Source organism: Neoarius graeffei, chromosome 5 (genome assembly GCF_027579695.1).
Source record: "Neoarius graeffei isolate fNeoGra1 chromosome 5, fNeoGra1.pri, whole genome shotgun sequence".
Taxonomy (NCBI): Eukaryota; Metazoa; Chordata; class Actinopteri; order Siluriformes; family Ariidae; genus Neoarius; species Neoarius graeffei.
Window position 1 is genome coordinate 40,104,395 of NC_083573.1, and position 22,448 is coordinate 40,126,842.

Here is a 22,448-nt window from a genome sequence, read left to right on the forward strand (position 1 = left end):
TAACCTTTTTATTTTTTAAAAAGCGTGGACATACCTTTGTCTCGTTAGGCTGTTCCAATTTTTCTGAAACATGTTGCTGATAAATTCAAAAAACGCATACATTTTAAAGAACAATTTGTTTCAACATATGTTATCTTTGTACTATACAGGGTTTCCATGATTTGCAAATTATTGCATTGTTTTTATTTACAGTTTACACAGCATCCCAACTTTTTTGGAATTGGGGTTGTAGAAAATAGTTCAACTTAAAAAAAAAATAAATAAAAAAGGGCAAATAAAGTGTCCAACAACTCTTATGTAACAGAAGATACTTTATTTTTAATTTAAATAACTTAAATGGACACAACTGCCCCAAAGCCCATACAGAACCTCACAAAATGGTAAAAGGTTACCCGTATGCATCGTCTTCGCAAAGCCCAGAGCCATTAAAAGAGCTTCCTTGAACTGTACCCCCCCCGTGTTGACAAAATGGACATTGTTGGATGTGTACTGAACCTAAATGCACCGATACAAGAGTGGAAAGATGAGACATTCCCCTTAAGAACGCTACAGCTGGAATTCAGTTCCAATTTATACACATTTTGGGGGCATTACAGCTAGAACATTTTAAAAACGAGTCACTTTATTGGATTAAAAATAAAAGTACAATGATTGCTCAACAGCACAAATGCTTCTTGAATTGAAAAGGGACCATCTCATTCTAGATATAAAAAATAATTTGTAAGACCTTCAAGATTCATCCCTTCAGGTTCATGGACAAGATCTCTGACAAAAACCCAGAAGCAAAAAACTGTCAACACGCACATTGTTTAACTGGAAAATGTGTCCGACGGAAAACACAAATCACAGACATGACAGAAGAAAAAAAAAAAAGAAAGAAAAAACCCAAGCACATTATAAAGTTATATTCAGACCACATTTAACCCATTCTATGCTTTTTTTTTTAAACTTCTTACTCTAAACACACTACACAGCTGTAGAATATTGTGAAAGTATGAAGCTGCACTTTGTCTACTTTCTGAATTTACCAGTTAGATTAGTCTCGAATGGGATGAAACCCTTGAGTCACCTGTAAACCGTTCAATTTAAACAGCCAAATCTAGTACAAAAATCACTCAGCTTCTAGACAGGCGGACTGTGGACCGTCCTCACATGCTATCCAAGTGAAATCAAGATTGACTTCATTAGATCACTTCATAAACCATCAGCTTCCTCACCATCTAGGTGTGCCTGTGAAACACCTGGCGACGCATCACATCTTCAGATCTTATTCATGTTTAATTAAAATCCATGGAGCGTGTCGGGATGTTTTGCGTGACTGAAAATTAAACAAGGAGCCCCATTTCCACTTCGCAAAAAGCAAACTGTGAAATCAGCAATTTTATTCACACAGCATTCTCATGCATGATCAACAAGCGCTGGTTTTCTACAAAGTGCCCTATGCATGCCATACTGGCTCCTTTCTACCTCAAACATTGGCCAAATCAGAATGGTTGGTTGATATCTCGATGCCCTGGTGTCGCTTTTTAAAAAGAACAGCCTTACTATGTTGACCGGTGTTTAACAGCCACTGAAATACAAGAGGAAAAATACTGATATGGTGATGGTTATTTATGACATTTTTCAGGGGACATAAATACATGCTTGATTGAAACTTTCCATGTGTTTAGTTTTCCATCTACACGGTAGTCATGAAAGTCAGAATCCTGAGAGTTTGAATGAAACAAACCATGATGAAAGGAATTCATGTATTGATCAGAAAACCAGTAAAAAGATTATTTTCTAGAACAGAAATCATAAAAAGGTGGAAAATATGGTCTCAATTCAATATTTATATTGACAAAAAAAGAAAAAAAGGATTCTTCACTATTATAGTCGCCTCAAAGCTCGTTTTTTGTCAGTTTTCTTTTTAGCAACTCCAGCATTGTTACTACTGCTTGTACCACTAGCACTGCTAGTATTTGTGCCATTGGCTGGAGTAACTGTATTTGCAGCACTGGCTGTAATTGCACGTTTGCTTGGATCTCCTGCATGTTTCTTGGGCTGTGGTCCATCACCAGGCTCTGGCGCTCCCGAGCTTCCTCCCATAGCGTGGATCTCTGTCAGCAAGTGGGCACGTGAGGCATATTCTGCATAGTCCTCCAACAGTAACCTCCCGGCCTCTTCATTTAGAGCTGACTCTGGATTTGGATGGATCAGTAAGCATTTAATGGTCTGAGGAAGCAGAGAAAGAATATAATGAGAGCTTGAAAGACAGGGTCTAATTTTGGACAGTTTTGCAATCTAGGACTACGTTCAGACTGCACCCTGAAACGACCCATATCCGATTTTTTTGCCCATATGCGACCTGTATCCGATTTGTTATTGACAATCGGAACGAGACAGATCCGATTTTTTTCCACATGCGACCCAGGCCGCTTGGATATGTGGTCCTAAATCCGATATTTTCACATGCGACTGCAGTCTGACCGGACAGGTCACATTAATGCGACCTACACGTCATCAACAAGAGACAAATGTCACTATTCTGCGTTGGCTAATCCCGCCTCTTTGGTGGAAAACAACATTTGTACAGTTTTCAGAATTTAAATAGACTTTTATAGAATTGATCAAGCTAATGGTGGATTTGGTAGGGACCTGGATGTTGATCTGTTAGCCTGATTAAATAAAACAGTTTCTATAACTGATTTATAACTTAAACCATCCTGTATTACAAGATTATAAGATTGTTCTGGAAATTTCCAGTAATTTGACACCTTCGGTCTCATTACTCTGCTGCCCACATTAATCAGATTATTGTGTGAGTTCCGCCGCCGCCGCCACAAAAACCACATCGCCAGGTCTCGCCTCATCTCCATAGCAAACTGCACTGGTGTTTCTGCACCTTGAGCCAGCGCTGAGAGAAGTTGCAGAATTCAGCTGGCTATAAACAATCTAAAATATATATTTTTTAAAAATGTAGAAAAAGTTTAATATGACGAAATAAATGTGCAAATTATTAAGCCTGAATTAAGAGTTTGGTAATACAGTGGCCGTATACCAAATGACTGCCTACTGAAGCTCGAGTGCACTATATAGAGTTTAAAAATCCATTACTTCCTAGTAACATGTAGTGCACTTATATAGAAATTAGAGAGACATTTAGGAGTCAACCCTCGTTACCAGGCTACACGTTTTCATTTCAGTTCAGAAACAAAAACACACGAGACCTCACACTTTAACACTAACCAGATAATTAAACAAACAAACAAAAAATCATTAAACTTGAAGAGTGCGCTTTTTTTTGTTTACGCATTACGTAGATGTGCTTATTACGTGTCAATTTGCACATGCGGGACACTTTTGGGTCGTTTTCCGTTCATATTGGAGATCGCATACAAGTCTCATATAATTGGTAATGTGAACGGCCTAACAAAAAAAATCAGATTTCACAACAAATCGGATATGGGTCGTTTCAGGTTGCAGTCTGAACGTAGTGTAGGGTTCATTTTCAAGCAGTTTGTTTGGGGTCACCTGAGAACGAAACTGTAGGGAGCCATCAAACAATGAAAACATTTGCAAATTGACTTAAAAATGTGGCAGCTGTAACATGGGCGAGTCATACGGCTGAGCAAATAACTGGGAAAACCACTATTGGGCCCCGTCCACACGAGTACGTTTTTGTCGAATCCGCATAAATACTTTATCGTTTTGGCCTCACGTCCAGACGGAGCTGGCTTTTTCAAGGTGTGAAAACGGTATTTTTTGAAAACGGGTCCCAGAGTGGGAAAATCCTAAAACGCCGGATAGCCCGGAGTCGTCTGGACGGCGAAGCGGATTTTTTCAGAAACAATGACGTATAAGCCCCGCCTCTCTAACCTTTAACCTCAGCCGCTAGACGAGTCATAATGGCGGACTACAGGCTTGTGCTCGTACTGCAGAAACAACTCCGTCTATTACGGCTGCTACAACAAAACCTTCTGCTTTTATATTACTGCGAGGAGCAACAAAACTTCGTGTTATGAGCTTATTTTGTAAAAACAGCACGTGACCTTTATACGCATGCTCCATGGCTTCTCTTCCGGTTATAGTGTATTGGTGCGGCGGCGTCACAGCACCACATACAGGCCTGGCATACGTACTACAGCGTTTTGGGTCGTTTCCAGTGAATCGAAACGACGCCGTGTTTACGGAGATTTTTTTCAAAACGACAGTGTATTGGGTGAGGCTGCGTACTCGTGTGGACGGGGCCTTGGTCTCCAAATGGAAAAGGACCACCACCACCATCTTGGTGCAAATGAGTTTTAATAGACTTGTTACAGGCCCTACTTCCAGTCAGTCAATCTTTAGACTTCATCCTTCTCATTCAACCACTGAAATATTTTTATTTTGTATAATCCAGAGGTGGGCAAAGTACCCAACTTTAAGTCAAAGTACAGATCCCACTGGTCAAAATGTTACTCCGATACAAGTTGTCCAGTCAAATTTTTACTCAAGTACTTGCTTTTAAAAATACTTAAGTATTAAAAGTACATCAACGCACCGTTGTATTATTGCCACAACGCTTACCAAAAGAAACGCGAGTTCACAAAATTAACGCATGCTGTGCATCATGGTGGTTTAACATTAAGCTAGCTAGTCAGTGAAGCTCCACCAGACATGCTAGCAAACCCTTTTCAAACTCGAAATCATATGGGTAGCTAACGCTACTAGAAAAGAAACATTACATTGTTTATTTGGCAAGATTATGCTAAAATGCATCTGAAGTCCTTTCAGAAAAGTTATTTTAGTGTAACTGTTCACATGCTAACCGTGTCCAAGTTAACTAGCTGTGTGTTAGCATTGGAAAAGGTTATGGCAACTTGATGGGCAAATCCATAGGAAGTCATTTGACTAACCAGACTGCATAGCTACGTTTGCAACGTTATCGCTAGCTCTAAAACAGGGATGTGATTTGGGGCTGGTGAAATTATCTGAAAATTTTAGCCAGGGGTCTGGGGGCCACAGGCCCCCAGCTAGTCCAGGGCAGCACCCTGGTGGGGGGACAAGGGGGGCGAAGCCCCCCGAAGCTCCTGCGTTCTGGGGTTTTCTGACTTAAAAATTGTACTAAAATGGCAAGCAAACACACCAGAAAAAAAAACTTGTCATGATTAACAAATTCAAGCCAATTTAATGGTCAGCATGCAACTCTGAGCCCCTATAGTAAATTCAATGATTCTTAACTGACAAAAAGCCAAAACATGAAACCTAAAAATGTCATTCTAAATTAAATCATCTGCATTAGAATAAATAGAAAATTGTATAAGGAAAAACAATTTATACTTTCAAATTACTGTAGAAGTTGAACATACCTAAATGTGCCTTTTCAAACAAACATGATGCAACATAAGAATTCATCCACAAGTCTTCAGGAACTCTCAAAGAAAAAAAGATGCTAGCATCCATGTCCAGTTCCAGCATATCAGTGACTTTTTTCGCAGTTTCTACTCTAGCAATGTCAACTTCATATACATAACTATAGTGTTCACTCACCAAAGGATAATCATAACTCCACAGTGTTCATTCACTTAAGGATATTCAAAACTACTGTGTTCACTCACTTAGGTTTCGTTTCTATCCCGGGCTCCAGCCCAACTTTGGACGCTCGTAGCTCGGGCAGGGGAGGTCCCAGCTGCCCCAAACTTGACAGCCAGAGTCCTCTGCCCTCCCCCCAAAGAACCAGCATGGGCAGGGCACGCTAGCCCCGCGCCTCAGGACGTAATTCACCCTGAGGCGAGCCGCGGCGCTCCGCTTAGGTTTCGTTTCTATCCCGGGCTCCAGCCCGACTTTGCACGCTCGTAGCTCGGGCAGGGGAGGTCCCAGCTGCCCCAAACTTGACAGCCAGAGACCTCTGCCCTCCCCCCAAAGAACGAAATCGCTGAACAAAATGTCTCAGTCTTGTGTCCAACGTCTGTAGCAACCTCTTTCTCCAACCATTCCCAGCGGAACTTGTTTTTCACTATTCTGTCGATTTCTTTAACTCGATTTGAATCTTTACGCTCGATCACGGAGGCTGCCATCTTTCAACTCTGTTTGAAGCGAGCTTACGTACAGCTATCTAACAAGCGCATTCATTGGTTGTTACAGGGCGATGGGCCAATCACGTACCTCGTTTCATCTCAATGACGGAATTACTGATAGTCGGAACGAATAGGATACGAATGCGGATTTTTGAGCGAAAAATCGGAAAAATTTTCAAATTTTGAGGTGAAAAAAGCGGAATTCCGCGAATTCGTGGAAAAATCACATCCCTGTCTAAAAGCGCAGACAACTTCATTACAAGCTTTCTCTTGGAATAAAACGTTTATATACCTCAGTATGCTTCCGCAGGTTGGACGGTGAGTTTCTGTAGACTGATGTGGTTTGTTTTTGGCAAACATTTAAAACAAAATGAATCTTTAATCTTTTCGGAAAACTGAAACACTGGTTCATGGGCCATGTGTGCGCATGCATTTCCCAGAAGAACTGCCTCCCTCCATTCTGCCATCAACTGATCGTGCTTAAATAATCCTGCTGAGAAATCACTGAACTTGATTGTATACAGTATGGACGTGATGTGACCCTAGTGATTACTGATTGGTTTCTTCGCAGGTGACCCTGAGACGCCCATCACGTTTTAGAAAAGAACATCCACTTTCATAGTAACAAGGACCTTAATAGAAATGTAGTGGAGTGAAAAGTACAATATTTGTCTTTCAAATGTAGTGAAGTTAGTCATAAGTCTCCAAAAAAAAAAAAAAAAAACCTCAAGTACTCAAGTAAACGTACTTGGTTACTGTCCACCTCTGGTATAATCAGTATATTAGTGCTCCACGTGAAATCAGTTGGATGCGAGACTGGATCGTCCATTACCAGCCCCATATTTTAAAACATGATGGCTAAAAAGTGCTAAAAGAAAGCTATACCAGACTAATGTAGTGAAGAAATCTTTAGTTTTCCAGTATTTCAACCTCTCCGATAATACAGTAATATCCATCTGAAAGAGGGGCGGCACAGTGGTGTAGTGGTTAGCACTGTCGCCTCACAGCAAGAAGGTCCGGGTTCGAGCCCCGTGGCCGGCGAGGGCCTTTCTGTGTGGAGTTTGCATGTTCTCCCCGTGTCCGCGTGGGTTTCCCCCACAGTCCAAAGACATGCAGGTTAGGTTAACTGGTGACTAAATTGACCGTAGGTGTGAATGTGAATGGTTGTCTGTGTCTATGTGTCAGCCCTGTGATGACCTGGCGACTTGTCCAGGGTGTACCCCGCCTTTCGCCCGTAGTCAGCTGGGATAGGCTCCAGCTTGCCTGCGACCCTGTAGAACAGGATAAAGCGGCTAGAGATAATGAGATGAGATCCATCTCAAAGAAAGTTTGCAGGTCATTTTGGACAAAAATGACCATAGGTCTCATTCATCAGCAGTGCACATATAGTTTACATAAAACTGTACACGTTTCTATGAACTGTAAGGGATTTATAATGTGTTGGTCTGGATGTGAGGATTTTTGCGCACACTCCTGACCATGCGTATGCAGGAACCCCTAGTGGTAGGAAAATGTAATAGCAGGTAAACAGATGATACTCTTCCAAACCAATTCTTGCCCATCATATGAGCATAATTAAGAGAATGATGACTGATATCGGTGCTCAGATGGAATAGAAAGCAAAAATCCCATTTAAAAAAATCACATGTAAAGAAATTATGCCTGGGATTATGCCTTTGAATGTTTGGCTCATGCAGCTTTATGGAGGGATGAACAAGTTTTTAGAAAGCATTGGAAAAAAAAAAAAATCTATGCCGAGTGTTGAGTGGCTCAGTCCATTTCACTTGCCCGGGGCAATCTCAGTTGATCTATTCTTGGGTTTTCATATTTTTTTTGGGGCACATTTCACAGAGAAAAAGAAGACGGCAATGGGAACCAATTGCAAGCTGAATAATGACACATCTTGCCTTTATTCATGTCACTCATGCCACAATACATTTCCAAAACCAGCAGCAGAAAAGATAATTGTTTTTTAAAAAACACCATGGCAGAGTTTAAATGTAAACGTAGTAAAAGAATGCACACGTTCTCTTAAAGTATATGCAATGCCTTTTTATAATGCTTTAAAATAAATATACATTAGTAACGACCAAAATGAATCAATAAAGCAGGGGGAATATAATACAAGTCATTTTCTCAAACACAAAACTATAAATAAATTGCGGCTTCTGGATCCCGGAAGAAGGCAACCTTGCCTCTGGGCAAATCTCGCATGACATCACATGTGGAAAGAAAAACAGCACAACTTTATTCATCACACACTTGTGAAATTCCTCTCTGCATTTAACCCATCTGAAGCAGTGAACACACACACACACCCAGAGCAGTGGGCAGGCATGCTAACAGCGCCCGGGGAGCAGTTGGGAGTCAGGTGCCTCGCTCAAGGCCGTCCCATATTAACCTAACTGCATGTCTTTGGACTGTGGGGGAAACCCACGCGGACACAGGGAGAACATGCAAACTCCACACAGAAAGGCCCTCGCCGGCTGCTGGGCTCGAACCCAGAACCTTCTTGCTGTGAGGCGACCGTGCTAACCACTACACCACCGTGCCATGGAACCCTAATTATCCGGGTCATTTCAGTTTCTGACTCCGTGCTGGTTTACTCACCGAGACTGAATATTGTAGGAATCTTAGAAAAATAACACGAAAGCGCTGCGTTGTTTGGATGTTCAAATTCCTCTACAACAGGACAGTCGGTTCACAAATTTCCCAGAAAACACAAGTCTAAAGCAGCAGTGGGTGGGGTTTATGCAAACAAAGCAGGCAGACTGTGTGTCACCTACTAATAATAAATCTGATTCATCAAGTGTTCACCACCAGAAAGACCACATGGGAATTACTAGAGCAAAAAAGAAACCTATTTATTTAATAAACGGCATTTGGACAGTTTGTCGATTCCCCTACACACATGATTATGAGCAACATTTACACGCTTGCAACATCTGATCTTATACGTGATGCGCTTTAACAGGAAGAAAAATGTGCATGCGCAATCATTAATTAACCGAAACGTGTTAAATGCCCTCAGATTGCAATATTGCAAGACTATTTTCTTAGGAAAACATGAAAGGTAACCACTGCGTTCTGCACATATCCATCTCTCCATCTCATGTGCGCTACAGAGGAAGACTGTCATGAACTGAAAGTTTTTCGTCTTGGGGCGTGAAAAGAACCATTTACTTCGGAACGTCACTGATGAATCATTTTCCCCTTCATCTGACAATCTCAATCACCATCAGAATTCTCCCCAAAACATCATTCTATATCGAGACCGGTCTAACCACTGCTGCGCACGGGAACAAAATTGATACCTGGATCTTTGTTACACGTCTGACGTCACACACCCCTTCAGGATGAGTCTTGGCAGATTCCGTGGAAACTGGCTAATCTTATTGATTTTCCATCAATTTACAGCCTTTTGGATCAGGTCTGGTTTGAAAACACATGGTCAAATCAACATAAGGGTTGCTGCTTGTACAAGGGGGGGGGGGGGGGGGGGGGGGGAGTGGCATTTAGAGGCATTACATACACTAATCTTTCAAAAACAGCATGACAAACTTCCCATAAAGGCACCAAATAAACCATTGCTTTTCTCGACTGACTAAATGCAAAAAGTAGCTTTACTTATTATAGATGACCGCCTTCTTAAACCTTTGCATGTTCCATGCAGTCTAACAAGCAGCACTGAGCAGGCGACTGCTTTTTAAAGGGAAGTTGTTGACCATATATGGCAATTCGAGAGCATTCGTTTATGCGAACACAAGTACATGTATGCAAACTAGGGATGTTAACCGATGACCGTTTGACCGAATCAACGTCAACCGGTTAATTTTTTTTTGGTTGTCGGATTAAAAAAAAAAAAAATCGTTTTGAAGCTGCCGATTTTGGAGCAGAGAACCTGTGTTGTAAACGCTTGGCGCATGCCATGCGGTGTAAAGGCCTCTGCATGCTCTTGCGACAAGGCTTTCGCAGATAGCTTTTCGCAGACAGTTGTAATTTATCGTTGAGCGGGGAGTAATAGGCGTGCGCGATGTTATGCACCGCCACAACGCAAGGGGGCGCGAAGTCGCTAGGAGTAGTTGGTGGAGTGTTTATCCTCCGGTTACTTATAATGACTAGAACTGGAGTCGTATAGATGTACGTACTTCCTCGATCAACCGCTCTTCATGCTGCTCCATCTTCGCTCGTGTTTTTAAAAATGGCGGTCGTGAAAACAAACCAAACCGGGAAAGTAGGGAAGCAGAAGTGCGTGTACAGCGGATGTAGAGTGGACCAATCGGAGCCCTCTTGTCTGCGACGCTGTCTGCGAGGCTTCTGCGGTGGTCACAATTTTTGGGAGGTGCGCGCAGAGCGTCTGCAAAGGTGGGGGGGGCTACGCAGACGCTATCTGCGAGGACTGGGTTGTCGGCATAAATTGGCCTTAAGGACGACAGCTGACAAATCAGAAACACCCATTCAGTCATGTCCCGCCCTCCCGCCCCAGTTGAAGACAGCTGCCACTCGGCGAAAGAAAAGTCTCAGTGTTGGATTACATTTTACTACGATGTTAACCAGGTACGCAACATCAAGGAAATTCTTGACTATCAAAGAAACAAGAGCACGGCGCATGAATGAAGTCGATGGTTGATTAGTCTGGTGAATATTAATGTCAACGTAATAATAATACACAAGATCTGAACTAAAACCTGGTTACTCACTGATGTTACTTAGCATCAGACAGTTGCTATATTAGCTTAGCGGCTAATCAGCTCAGCTCCAGCGATCCCATTCCCAATGGCTGTGCACAATTAGCAGCCATGTAACCGTAATATCGGTAGCTGGAAAACAATTGCAGTATGAGGTCTCTGTGGCTCACTTCGAAGAAAAGTGCCTAGTCCGTAGCAGTATGCAATATCAACACACAGCCTACTGCAGTTAACTGTAAACACCAGGGGCCGTATCGCTAAAACGTCCTATCTTCAATGAAAAGTTAAGATGGGACAAGTGTATGACAGGATTGTTTTCAATAGGCTACTCAATGCAAGCACCGGTAGTGACTGAGCTAAAGCTTGCCGCTTAGATGATGACAGCAATTTATTGAGAACATGTTCACACTGATATTTTTAATGCCAAGTTGCAACTTAAGTGCGTGCCCCTTGCTGACACGGCCGCAGACACAGACCCGGGTGGAGAAGGACAAGGAAGAGGGGTTGAGGGGGGATTTCACGCTTCTCATGATGTCTCCAAGCTGGAGCCATTTGTCCTCCGCTCCAATACAAACCCCTCGACATCAGTGCCGCGTTTGACTAAATGTTTCGCGCTGTAGAAAAGGTAATGTGAGTGGAGGGCAGCGACTGGGACTGAATGTGCGGATGCTCGCGGTTAGATTTAGAATAGATTCTAATAATTCCAATTCTAGAATTTTAAACTCATAGGTTAACTGACTTTAACAAGCTAATGAGGCTCGGTGGTCAGTCAACATTTTTTTCAGTTTTCACCATCCCTAATGCAAACACCCATGTACACAAGAACGTGGGTTTTCTCCCCCCATAGCCAGTGTACAGCTGTGCGTACAATTTTCTCGTGCAAACAAATTTAGAACTTGCTCTACACACTGAAAGGAGACCACTTGGTTCATATTACGCAAACGATTGTTCGGAATAATCCATTCCTAGATTACAGCCGGATGATTCCCTTTCAATACTACAGTGTGGTAAACTAGCCAATTCTTGAAATAAAACCTTTCACTGCAGTGGACAGGAATTTAAGTCGCTATCTTCCAATAGAGTCAGCTGCTAGCTTTCAGCTTGGGGGCAACACTGACGGTGCGAAAGACAAATCTTATCTTTAGAAATCATGCAGTTTGGGGTCATGTGATACAGAAGGGGTGTTCACACGGCAACTTTTACTCCGGTGTAGCACCGGGGCTGCCCCGGTAGAGCGTTCACACGGTACAAAGTTATACCGGTGTAGCCCCTGAAAGCTGCTTAAACCGGTGCAAATCTAACCCTGCTCGGGAGGTGGTTTAAGAAATGTACTCCGGAGTAAATGCTAGTTTGCGGGGCAGCACCGATATAAAATGGGACGTCTGAACGCTACGGGGTAGACTCGCTACGCGTGAGGAGAGTTGATTACATACGGGCATTGCATAATTTGCATCCTGGTATTTTGCGCTTCCAAAATGGCGAATATCAACAGAACTGCGTGTCTTCCAGTGTTGCCAGACTGGGTGGTTTTAAGTGCATTTTAGCGGATTTGAACATATTTTGGGCTGGAAAACGTCAGCAGTATCTGGCAACACTGGTGTCTTCATCCACGTTGTTTTCCTGGCGCTTGGTGATGCCATGACAACCAGGAAAAGGAAGTACATTTTCACGCATGCGCACATTTCATTTCCGCATTATTACTATCGTATAGCACGGTCGCAAAAACTGCCGTGTGAACGCAAGTGGGGCTGCACCGGTGCTAACACGCTTCTCTCTAGTAAGCAGGTTTGTGACGTGTGAACGCTCCACAAAATTTACACCGGTGTAAGACATATCGCAACAAAATACATCGGTGCAGCATCGATGCAAACATGTGCCGTGTGAACACCCCTAGAGAACGTAGATCCTGCCAGGCACGCTTTTGGGGAGAACCTACGATGGAATTATCCAAACTAATCCAAACTAATCCTGATTTACAGTCGGACCACAGCAAACCCTCCACCCCAACCCCCAAATCAATCATCATGGCTCCATCATGTGGCTTTAGAGCAGTGTTGTATAGTAACGAAGTAAAAATACTTCACTACTGTACTTAAGTACATTTTGGGAGATTTTGTACTTTACTTGAGTTTTCACATTTTTGAGAACTTTCACTTCACTATATTTTTTTAAACTTAATTGCATACTTTTACTCCAATACATTTTCAAAGAGCCATTTAGTTACTTGTTACAAAAAAAGAAAGGAAAAACGTGTTTTAACCCCACTGACTGCAACGAAGTCAGGACGTGCCTGGGCTTGTTCACCACTTGCGCATGACAACCAGTAAGCTACACCTGTTGGCTTCATGCAGTAAGCTAGCTTCGCAATCAACAGCCCTGATGGAAGAGGAGACGGAGACAGCAGCTACTTCAGCTACAAATGAAGAGGAACCTGATGATGAGCACCCCTGACCGTATTTGAACACAATGTTCTCTTACGTTGATGTGAAGGATTCGTCCTATCAAATGAAGTGCCTCTTATGCCTTCCAAAAAACGTGGAAATTCTCTTATAGAAACTCCCCGTCCAATCTAAAACACATCGAGGTAAGTTCTAGGTTTATGAAATTGTTACAGTATATTCCCATTTCAGCAACCATAGTATGAATATTCTAGACAATTGTGAAACCTTGAGCATTCCTGTACAAACGAACTTTATTCTTCGGTTCCATGCAGTTTTGGCATTTGTTGTGGGTTTTTTTTTTTTCTTGGTGTGATAATTTTCAGTACTTTGTCTTAGTTTAAAAAACAAAGGAAAAAAATGAGGGGGGGGAAAAAAAAAAAAAAAAGTGTCAAAACTGTGGTCTCCATCTTCAGATGCCAGATAAGCAGCTTCATTTTTCTCCCAATTTATTTTCTTCTTGTTTATAATGGTTGTGTGTGCACCTCTATTTTCAGCAGTCAGTGCGTTTACATGCACATAGAGAGAATTGAATTTCTGCCGTTGCTCGACTTAAATCGAAGTTCAAAATGCCATGTATACACCTTAATTCGGCTGAAATTGAACCGAACTTGATTTCTCGGAATCGAGCTACACGACCTAGATTATGCGATTTTAGCCGAGCTACTTAGTGCATGTAAACCCTATTGAGCTACGTAGTCCAGCTACTTACTTCAGCGCTGCCCCTTCCGGAAGTGACGAGACCACAAGTGGGAAACACAACAGCCTCGGTCGGCATGACAACGGCATGAATCTTTTTTTTGTGGCATTGTTTGCACTGTTAAAATTTAGCTCACTTATTGTATCACCAAATACATCTGTTGCATAGCTGTGAATTGTGTACATAAACAACTATATGTATACACACACACACACACACACACACACACACACACACACACACAATCTGAAGAATGTCAATAAAAACACAATTGAACTTTGTGTGTTTATTAAGACAAGTTAAATTGTAAGCAAAAAAATTTTGTAAGCAAAAAATGGACTTTAGAAAAAAAAAAAAAAAAAAAACAGTGGTCTGCGCAGGACAGTTTGTAGCCATACAGTCTGTTAGAGCAAGCCTAACAGCTTGAGCATGGAACTTGTGAACACAGAACTGCCAGTGTTGCCAGATTGGGAGGTTTTAAGTGCATTTTGGCACATTTGAACATGTTTTGGGCTGGAAAACGTCAGCAGTATCTGGCAACACTGCTGATAACTTTGTTTATACTCTTGAATAGCTCTTCTTCATGACGACAACCGGAAGTGTACCAACACGATGGGGCGTGTAGCGCCACCTGTGGCTCGGGTGCACAATGTACATCACACAATAGCTCGATTCCCTTGTGTGCATGTAGGATTGGATTTCTCCGGCACCCCTGCTGGGACCCTTAGCTCGATTACTGACAGTAGCTCGATTTGGATGTGCATGTAAACGTACTGAGTGTAATTGCTTGTCATGAACCATTGGTGACAAATTACCTCCAGTTTACCAAAATATTAAAAATATTAAAAATTCAGATTGCCTTTGCTTGTTTACTTTTAATTACATTACTTGAGTACATTTATTTTTGCATTACTTGTCATACTTAAGTGCAAGAAATGTCAGATACTTTAAGATTTCAACTCAAGTAACATTTCAGTCAGTGACTTTTACCAAAGTCATTTTTTGGAAGGGTACCAATACTTTTACTTGAGTGTGATTTCCCAGTACTTTATACAACACTGCTTTAGAGTAAACTGATTAAGGCACGGTCTGAATTATTTACCTGCTTGTTTACTTATCAAATACAAGAGAAATGCAATAATAATACACTTATTCTGCAATAATCAATATTTTTCATTTCATGACTAAAAATGTTTTTCCTAAGTTTAGCTTTCATTTGAAGAATCAGTCATCAGTATAAAACTCAAATTACACGGCAGCCCTATTCCTATTAACCATCCGTTCTTCTCTAAGCTTGTTCTAGCAAAACGACTGATCTGTACCACTTACCAGTAATACGTGCCTGAGGCCAAGCTCTGCCTTCCAGTCTCTCTTCAGTACGTTGACACAGATCTCACCCTTGTGTCCGACATTCGGATGAAAAATCTTGGTCAGGAAATAGCCCCGGGGTGGTACTGCAGGAAAATCCTTCCCCAAGACCAAGCGCATTCTGAACACTCCTCCTGCATATGGGGTCCCTTCTGTTCAAGGTAAACAAGACGCACAGATGATAAACCTCCAGGCTCAGACCGTGTGCAAACGCTGAATACAAACCGCACGCCAAGACAAGACGATCAATTCCTACCTGGCCCTTCGATGGCGGTGTGAAGTTCTGTGATGTCTTCCTCACTGGGGTAAATTTTGATTCCCTCTGGTGGGTCTGCTGCCAGTGCAGACACTTCTTTATATACCAGTCTCAAAACTTGGGGAGGCAAGTTCTCCACGTTCGAGTTCTGCGCACACACACATGGAGAGATAATACAATACAAAGCTCGCTTTGGGGGAAAACTTGAGCAAGTACTGCATACAAGTGAGTCCCTCTCAGACCTGTTTGGTGTCCAACAACATCTGCAAGTTTTGCTGTACGAAACATTGGCCGAATAGACCCATTTCACATGACGTCACTGCGCCGCGAGATTTTGTTAGGCGCCATATTGGAAGACCAAGTACATGCACTCACAATATAAAACAAAGTACGAGCGAGAGTGAAGTGACACGATGGATGATAATTCTGGTTATGTGAGTACATTACCAGCTGCAGAAAGGGCACGGTATGTGGAGAAACTGGCTGTGACTGATGGGTTTGACCCATATGATAAGACTCGGGGCAAGGGAGAATGGAAACATAAGGAGGACCTGACACCAATTCTGCCATCTGTTTGCTACCCAGACATTGTAAACTATTTGTTGTTTACACTCAGTGCCTACACTCAGTGTTCGAACTATGCCGATATTTTCGGGGGGGGGGGGGGGGGGGGGGGGGGGGGGGGGTCCCCCTTTTTTCCCCTTGGGGCGCTTGCCTCGGAGCACAGATCTCCAAACACATGAGAAGCCTATCTTGCGCACATCACGCGGACTCCACACATGCATCGTGTCTGAAGTCATAACTCATCAGGGGAAATCGTGTCCGCATTGGCATGTTCAAAAAAACAACCTCGCGTCAACAATGATACCACACGCAAGGGGGGGGGGGGGGGGGAGTCAGGCTACTCAACAACCAACCTGGCAGCAGCGAGCAAGCCCCAAACCATCCTAAATTATTATTAAATTGTAGAAGTCTGGGAGGCTTACTCCTCATACAGTGATCAACTTGAGGCCAATTTAGCATGTTTTAAATCTGAATTTCTTGCGTTTGCTTACCTCAAAGTGTCCGCAGATCATGCACAGACTTATCCATTATATCCACAGTTTTTTGCCAAGTCTCACACCGGTTTCTTTCAAGTCTACTGTTGGGCCAATAAATCATAAATAAAACAGCTCAGATTTGTTTGTTTAAGTCGTTTGCCACTCCACTTTATTCTCGTGGGTTCACATACCGCTGCTGTTATTTCCCCTAATCACGAGTTTGTTGGTCTTCCAATATGGCGCAGGGTCTGTTTACTTCCGGTTTCGGGTGACGTCAGTGAAAGGGGCCTATACGCAAATATTTAAACAAGGATGATTGTGAGAAGGGTTGTTTTACAATCAGGGTACAAAGTTTGTGCCACAGGGGTCCAAAATTCAAATTGATTCAAACTGGTTCTTGTACCAGTTTTTAAGTGAAGGACAAGTTAAAGAACAGATTTCAGGTCATTTTTTGACGTGTGTATGGTAGTTTTGTGTAATCTGCTATAAGATGGGAGAAACAAATGAAGTGATTCTCAGAGAGGACATTTTTTTTTGACAATTCAGAATCCGCCACTTCCATAGTGCTTTTAAATACAAGGCTATAAGCTTTGTGTTAGTTGTCTCTAAAGGCCTCTGCATGCTCTTGCGACAAGGCTTTCGCAGATAGCTTTTGGCAGACAGTTGTAATTTATTGTTGAGCGGGGAGTAATAGGCGTGCGCGATGTTATTCACCGGCACAACGCAAGGGGGCGCGAAGTCGCTAGGAGTAGTTGGTGGGTGTGGTTAGTGGAGAGTTTATCCTCCGGTTACTTATAATGACTAGAACTGGAGTCGTATAGATGTACGTACTTCCTCGATGAATCGCTCTTCGTGCTGCTCCATCTTCGCTCGTGTTTTTAAAAATGCCGGTCGTGAAAACAAAACAAACTGGGAAAGTAGGGAAGCGGAAGTGCGTGTACAGCGGATGTAGAGTGGACCAATCAGAGCCCTCTTGTCTGCGACGCTGTCTGCGAGGCTTCTGCGGTGGTCACAATTTTTGGGAGGTGCGCGCAGAGCGTCTGCGAAGGTGGGGGGGCTACGCAGACACTGTCTGCGACACCATCTGCGAGGACTGGGTTGTCAGCATAAATTGGCCTTAAGACTATGTTCAGACTGCACCCTGAAACGACCCATATCCGATTTTTTGCCCATATGCGACCTGTATCCGATTTGTTATTGACAATCGGAACGACACCGATCCGATTTTTCCACATGCAACCCAGGCCGCTTGGATATGTGGTCCTAAATCCGATGCATATCCGATATTTTCACATGCGACTGCAGTCTGACCGGACAGGTCGCATTCATGCGACCTACACGTCATCAACAAGAGACAAACGTCACTATTCTGCGTTGGCTAATCCCGCCTCTTTGGTGGAAAACAACAACATTTGTACAGTTTTCAGAATTTAAAATAGACTTTTATAGAATTGATCAAGCTAATGGTGGATTTGGTAGGGACCTGGATGTTGATCTGTTAGCCTGATTAAATAAAACAGTTTCTATAACTGATTTATAACTTAAACCATCCTGTATTACAAGATTATAAGATTGTTCTGGAAATTTCCAGTAATTTGACACCTTCGGTCTCATTAGTCTGCTGCCCACATTAATCAGATTGTGCGAGTTCCGCCGCCGCCACAAAAACCACATCGCCAGGTCTCGCCTCATCTCCATAGCAAACTGCACTGGTGTTTCTGCACCTTGAGGCAGCGCTGAGAGAAGTTGCAGAATTCAGCTGGCTATAAACAATCTAAATAAATATTTATAAAAACGTAGAAAAAGTTTATTAATATGACGAAATAAATATGTGCAAATTATTAAGCCTGAATTAAGAGTTTGGTAATACAGCGGCCGGATCCCAAATGACTGCCTACTGAAGCTCGAGTGCACTATATAGAGTTTAAAAATCCATTACTTCCTAGTAACATGTAGTGCACTTATAGAAAAATTAGAGACATATTTAGGAGTCAACCCTCGTTACCAGGCTACACGTTTTCATTTCAGTTCAGAAACAAAAACACACACGAGACCTCACACTTTAACCAGATAATTAAACAAAAAAAAGAAAAATCATTAAACATTAAGAGTGTGCTTTTTTGTTTACGTATTACGTAGATGTGCTTATTACGTGTCAATTTGCGCATGCGGGACACTTTTGGGTCGTTTTCCGTTCATATTGGAGATCGCATACAAGTCTCATAATTGGTAATGTGAACGGCCTAACAAAAAAATCGGATTTCACAACAAATCGGATATGGTAGGGCTGCACGATTATGGAAAAAACGATAACCACGATTATCTTGATCAAAATTGTAATCGCGATTATTAATCACGATTATTCTTGATGTTAGGGAAATCACTTAAATTTTATTTCACTATATTCAAACTAGGGGTGTGCGATCTGACGATATAAATTCGTTAAGAATAAGAACGAGTAGAAGATCGCAGACGATCTGCCAAAGTGGAGAAATCGTATAGATCGCCTTGGCCAATGAGCGCAATAACTTTTTTTTTCCCCCCTTTGGGTACAATAACTTGACGTTCTATGCTGGTTCCCGCCGACGCGGCAGACGCAAGACGTCCTTAACCTGTAGAGGGACTGAAAATCCGCGATCGCAGAAAACGGGCGGAAATTGCAGAATTATGCATCTGAAACGGAACTTATTGTCAGAAATGGAATCTACACATTCTAAGCTTGGGGAGGCTGGAGCCGCCGATGGGAAAACGAAACTAAAGCCGAGCACCGTGGCTCTTCGTCGGGCTGGAGCCCGGGATAGAAACGAAACCTAAGCGGAGCCCCGCGGCGCGCCTCCGCTTAGGTTTCGTTTCTATCCTGAGGTGGCACGCCGTGCCCGTGCTGGTTCTTTGGGCAGAGTGCAGAGGTCTCTGGCTGTCAAGTTTGGGGAAGCTTCTTTAAATATAAACTACATTTTGAGCACAAGAGGCTGGTGCTAGCAACATTCAAACAGCCACAATAAAGCTATGCAGAAGCCTCCCCACCACCAGTCTGGACCATTTTCAAAAAGCTATTTGGTGTTTTGATACTTAAATCATTTCAAAATAACCGAAGACTGTGTGTTATTCAACATTTCATATTTTACTTTCTTTTTTATATTCTAAGAATGCACTTTATCAGAGTGATGTTTACTTAGTGTTGTCTTCACAACCAATAGTGCACTTTATCAGTGTCATCAGTGTGTTTACAATGTTTGCACATGCAAAATTGCTACTATTAATTAAAATCTGTTCAGAAAGGTTTGTAGCCCCAAAATGCCTGTTTTTTTTTTTTTTTAATGGAAGATCGTGATAAAAAAAATCGAAATCGAGATTGTTAAAAAATCGTGATGACATTTTTGCCATATCGCCCACCCCTAATTCAAACAAACGATATGAACAGCTTTCAGTGCAGAATGAAATTTAAAAGAAATTCTGATTTCCAAATAACAAATAAATGAAATTTATCCAAGAAATTACCAAAGGATGAAGGAACTGAAAACTCAGTTGCAACAATTACATAGCATTATACTGAGGCCTACAAGTTTTTAGCTAGAAAGAGCAGCCTATCAACATGCTCTGGCTTTAAACATGAGCGAAGGCAGGTCACAGCATTGCCTCCAGTGCTAAATAGTCTGTTGTTCCGACATAGTTAGCTTTTCTCTCTCACCTCAATCTGTTACCTACTCTCACGCCATTAGGGGGCGAACCGACGCATGTAAGATTTCATTACTCCGCCTAAGGCTTGCTTGCTTATTTAGGCGGAGTAATGAAACCTTACATGCGTCAGTTCGCCCCCTAATGGTTTGGCGGAGTACTGGTCAAAAAGTGCTTAATCATACAGCAGAGCTCGGATTTTAAATGGAAATAAATCGCGATTTTCATTTAATTTAATCGTGGCAGCCAAAATCGCAATTTTTGATTAAATCCGATTAATTGTGCAGCCCTAGGATATGGGTCGTTTCAGGTTGCAGTCTGAACGTAGTGTCATATTTATGTCCCGATATCTTGACCACATTTTAGGATGAAAATCATTTTAGATATGTTATTTTATATTGAAAAATTAGCTGTCTCGGAGAGGACTTTTTTTTGACGCAATTACATACTAATTTGCTCAAAATAGTCTGAAAACTTACTGGCATTCAACATTAAAACTTAACCATGTTTCCAATGATATGGAACCAAATGTGTTTTATGGTATAAAGAATGATGTAAGTGCATCCCTTTTGGAGCTACCTGTGGTCAAAAAAAAGCACTTTTTCTAAATGACACGAGTAATTTTGCTAAATGACATATTGCCATACATTCACCAAAAATAACGTTATCACCAAATTTTTTTGCATGATAAATAGAGCTATCACAGGGCTACAATAAACAACCAAGTTTATTTAGTCAAGCCTTTTGATATTGAAGTGTTAAATGTGATTTTTAGCTTGCGTACCCTGATTGTAAAACAACCCAGAAGCTAGTGCATGCCTTCGTCACATCCCGCCTAAACTTCAACAGCATTCTATTTAGTCTTCCAGACTCTGAGCTCTCTAAACTCCAGCGACTGCAAAAATACTGCTGCTCGGCTTGGTTCAAAATCAAAGAAATCTGATCACATCATATCACACGTCTCGCAAAAACTCCACTGGCTTCCGGTTAAACTGTGAATCAACTACAAAGTTTTGCTATTGACTTGCAAGGCATTAAACGGCATGTCTCCTGATTATATTTCTAGCCTACTCCATCCCTACAAGCCTGTTCGCGCTCTCAGATCCTCTAACCAGAACCTATTAGCCATACTTAAAGTAAACACTAAGCTACGATGACGGCGCTTTTTCCGTCTGTGCTCCAAAAATGTGGAACTCTGCCTTTCCATGTCAGAAATGCTGAGAATATTAACGTGTTTAAAATAAGTTTAGATTTAATCAGTTCTTGCATTAAATTGTGTGTGTTTGTTGAATTTAAGTTTTTAGTTCTGTGAACTTGTAAGACCACTGAGCTTCAATAATGCTCCTAAAACGTATATATTCTATCCAATCAGAGGCCATTCTTTAAAAAAAAAAAAAAAAAATTATATATATATATATATATATATATATATATATATATATATATATATATATATATATATATATATATATATAGTTTCCTGTCCACCGGGTGAGCAAAAAAAAAAAAATTCAGTAGGGAGGGAGGGATCTCACCTCATCTCATTATCTGTAGCCGCTTTATCCTGTTCTACAGGGTCGCAGGCAAGCTGGAGCCTATCCCAGCTGACTACAGGCGAGAGGTGGGGTACACCCTGGACAAGTCGCCAGGTCATCACAGGGCTGACACAGACACAGACAACCATTCACACTCACATTCACACCTACGGTCAATTTAGAGTCACCAGTTAACCTAACCTGCATGTCTTTGGACTGTGGGGGAAACCGGAGCACCCGGAGGAAACCCACGCGGACACGGGGAGAACATGCAAACTCCGCACAGAAAGGCCCTCGCCGGCCACAGACAGGTTTTAATTCTGTCCAGCCAACCCGCATTAGTTCCGTAAATGCATTTTTTTGTTCAGTTCTGTTCTCATTTTGAATAGATCTATTAGGTTCTCCTACAGATCTGTCAGGGTCATTAACAAAGTAGGTAATGAATTTCGCATAACAAAACTCAAAAGCCGTTTGTAACGTCTTGGATGGATCAAGATCAAACGAATTTTCCAGTAACGGTTTGTGATGGTCCGACACACAGACTTTTTGTAGTTCTAAATCGAGCGTTAGGCCTAGTTCGGATGAAATTACACTATTAAAATGATCACTGAATGATTCGTTTTTCTGAATCTTTACTATTTTGTTGTTCGCTAGAATACCAATTTTGCGATTTCACACTTAAGCCTAGGTCACAACTGGATGTACGATTT

At 42.0% G+C, this 22,448-nt stretch overlaps 1 protein-coding gene across 2 annotated transcripts in view; it reads right to left on the reverse strand.

Moving 5' to 3' along the window:
- Positions 1-604: 604 nt before the first annotated feature.
- Positions 605-22,448, reverse strand: part of ube2s (ubiquitin-conjugating enzyme E2S) — a 29,106-nt gene continuing 7,262 nt past the window's right edge. The window contains exons 1-4 of one of the 2 annotated variants that reach the window (XM_060921682.1): positions 17,360-17,859; positions 15,489-15,636; positions 15,194-15,384; positions 605-2,214 (exon numbers count right to left, since the gene is read on the reverse strand). In XM_060921682.1, coding sequence (XP_060777665.1) covers positions 1,870-2,214; positions 15,194-15,384; positions 15,489-15,636; positions 17,360-17,392 — 717 coding nt within the window. In that variant the 5' untranslated portion in view covers positions 17,393-17,859 and the 3' untranslated portion in view covers positions 605-1,869. Of the gene's footprint in view, positions 2,215-15,193; positions 15,385-15,488; positions 15,637-17,359; positions 17,860-22,448 lie in introns of those variants that run through there. The other variant, XM_060921683.1, reaches the window with a different exon arrangement.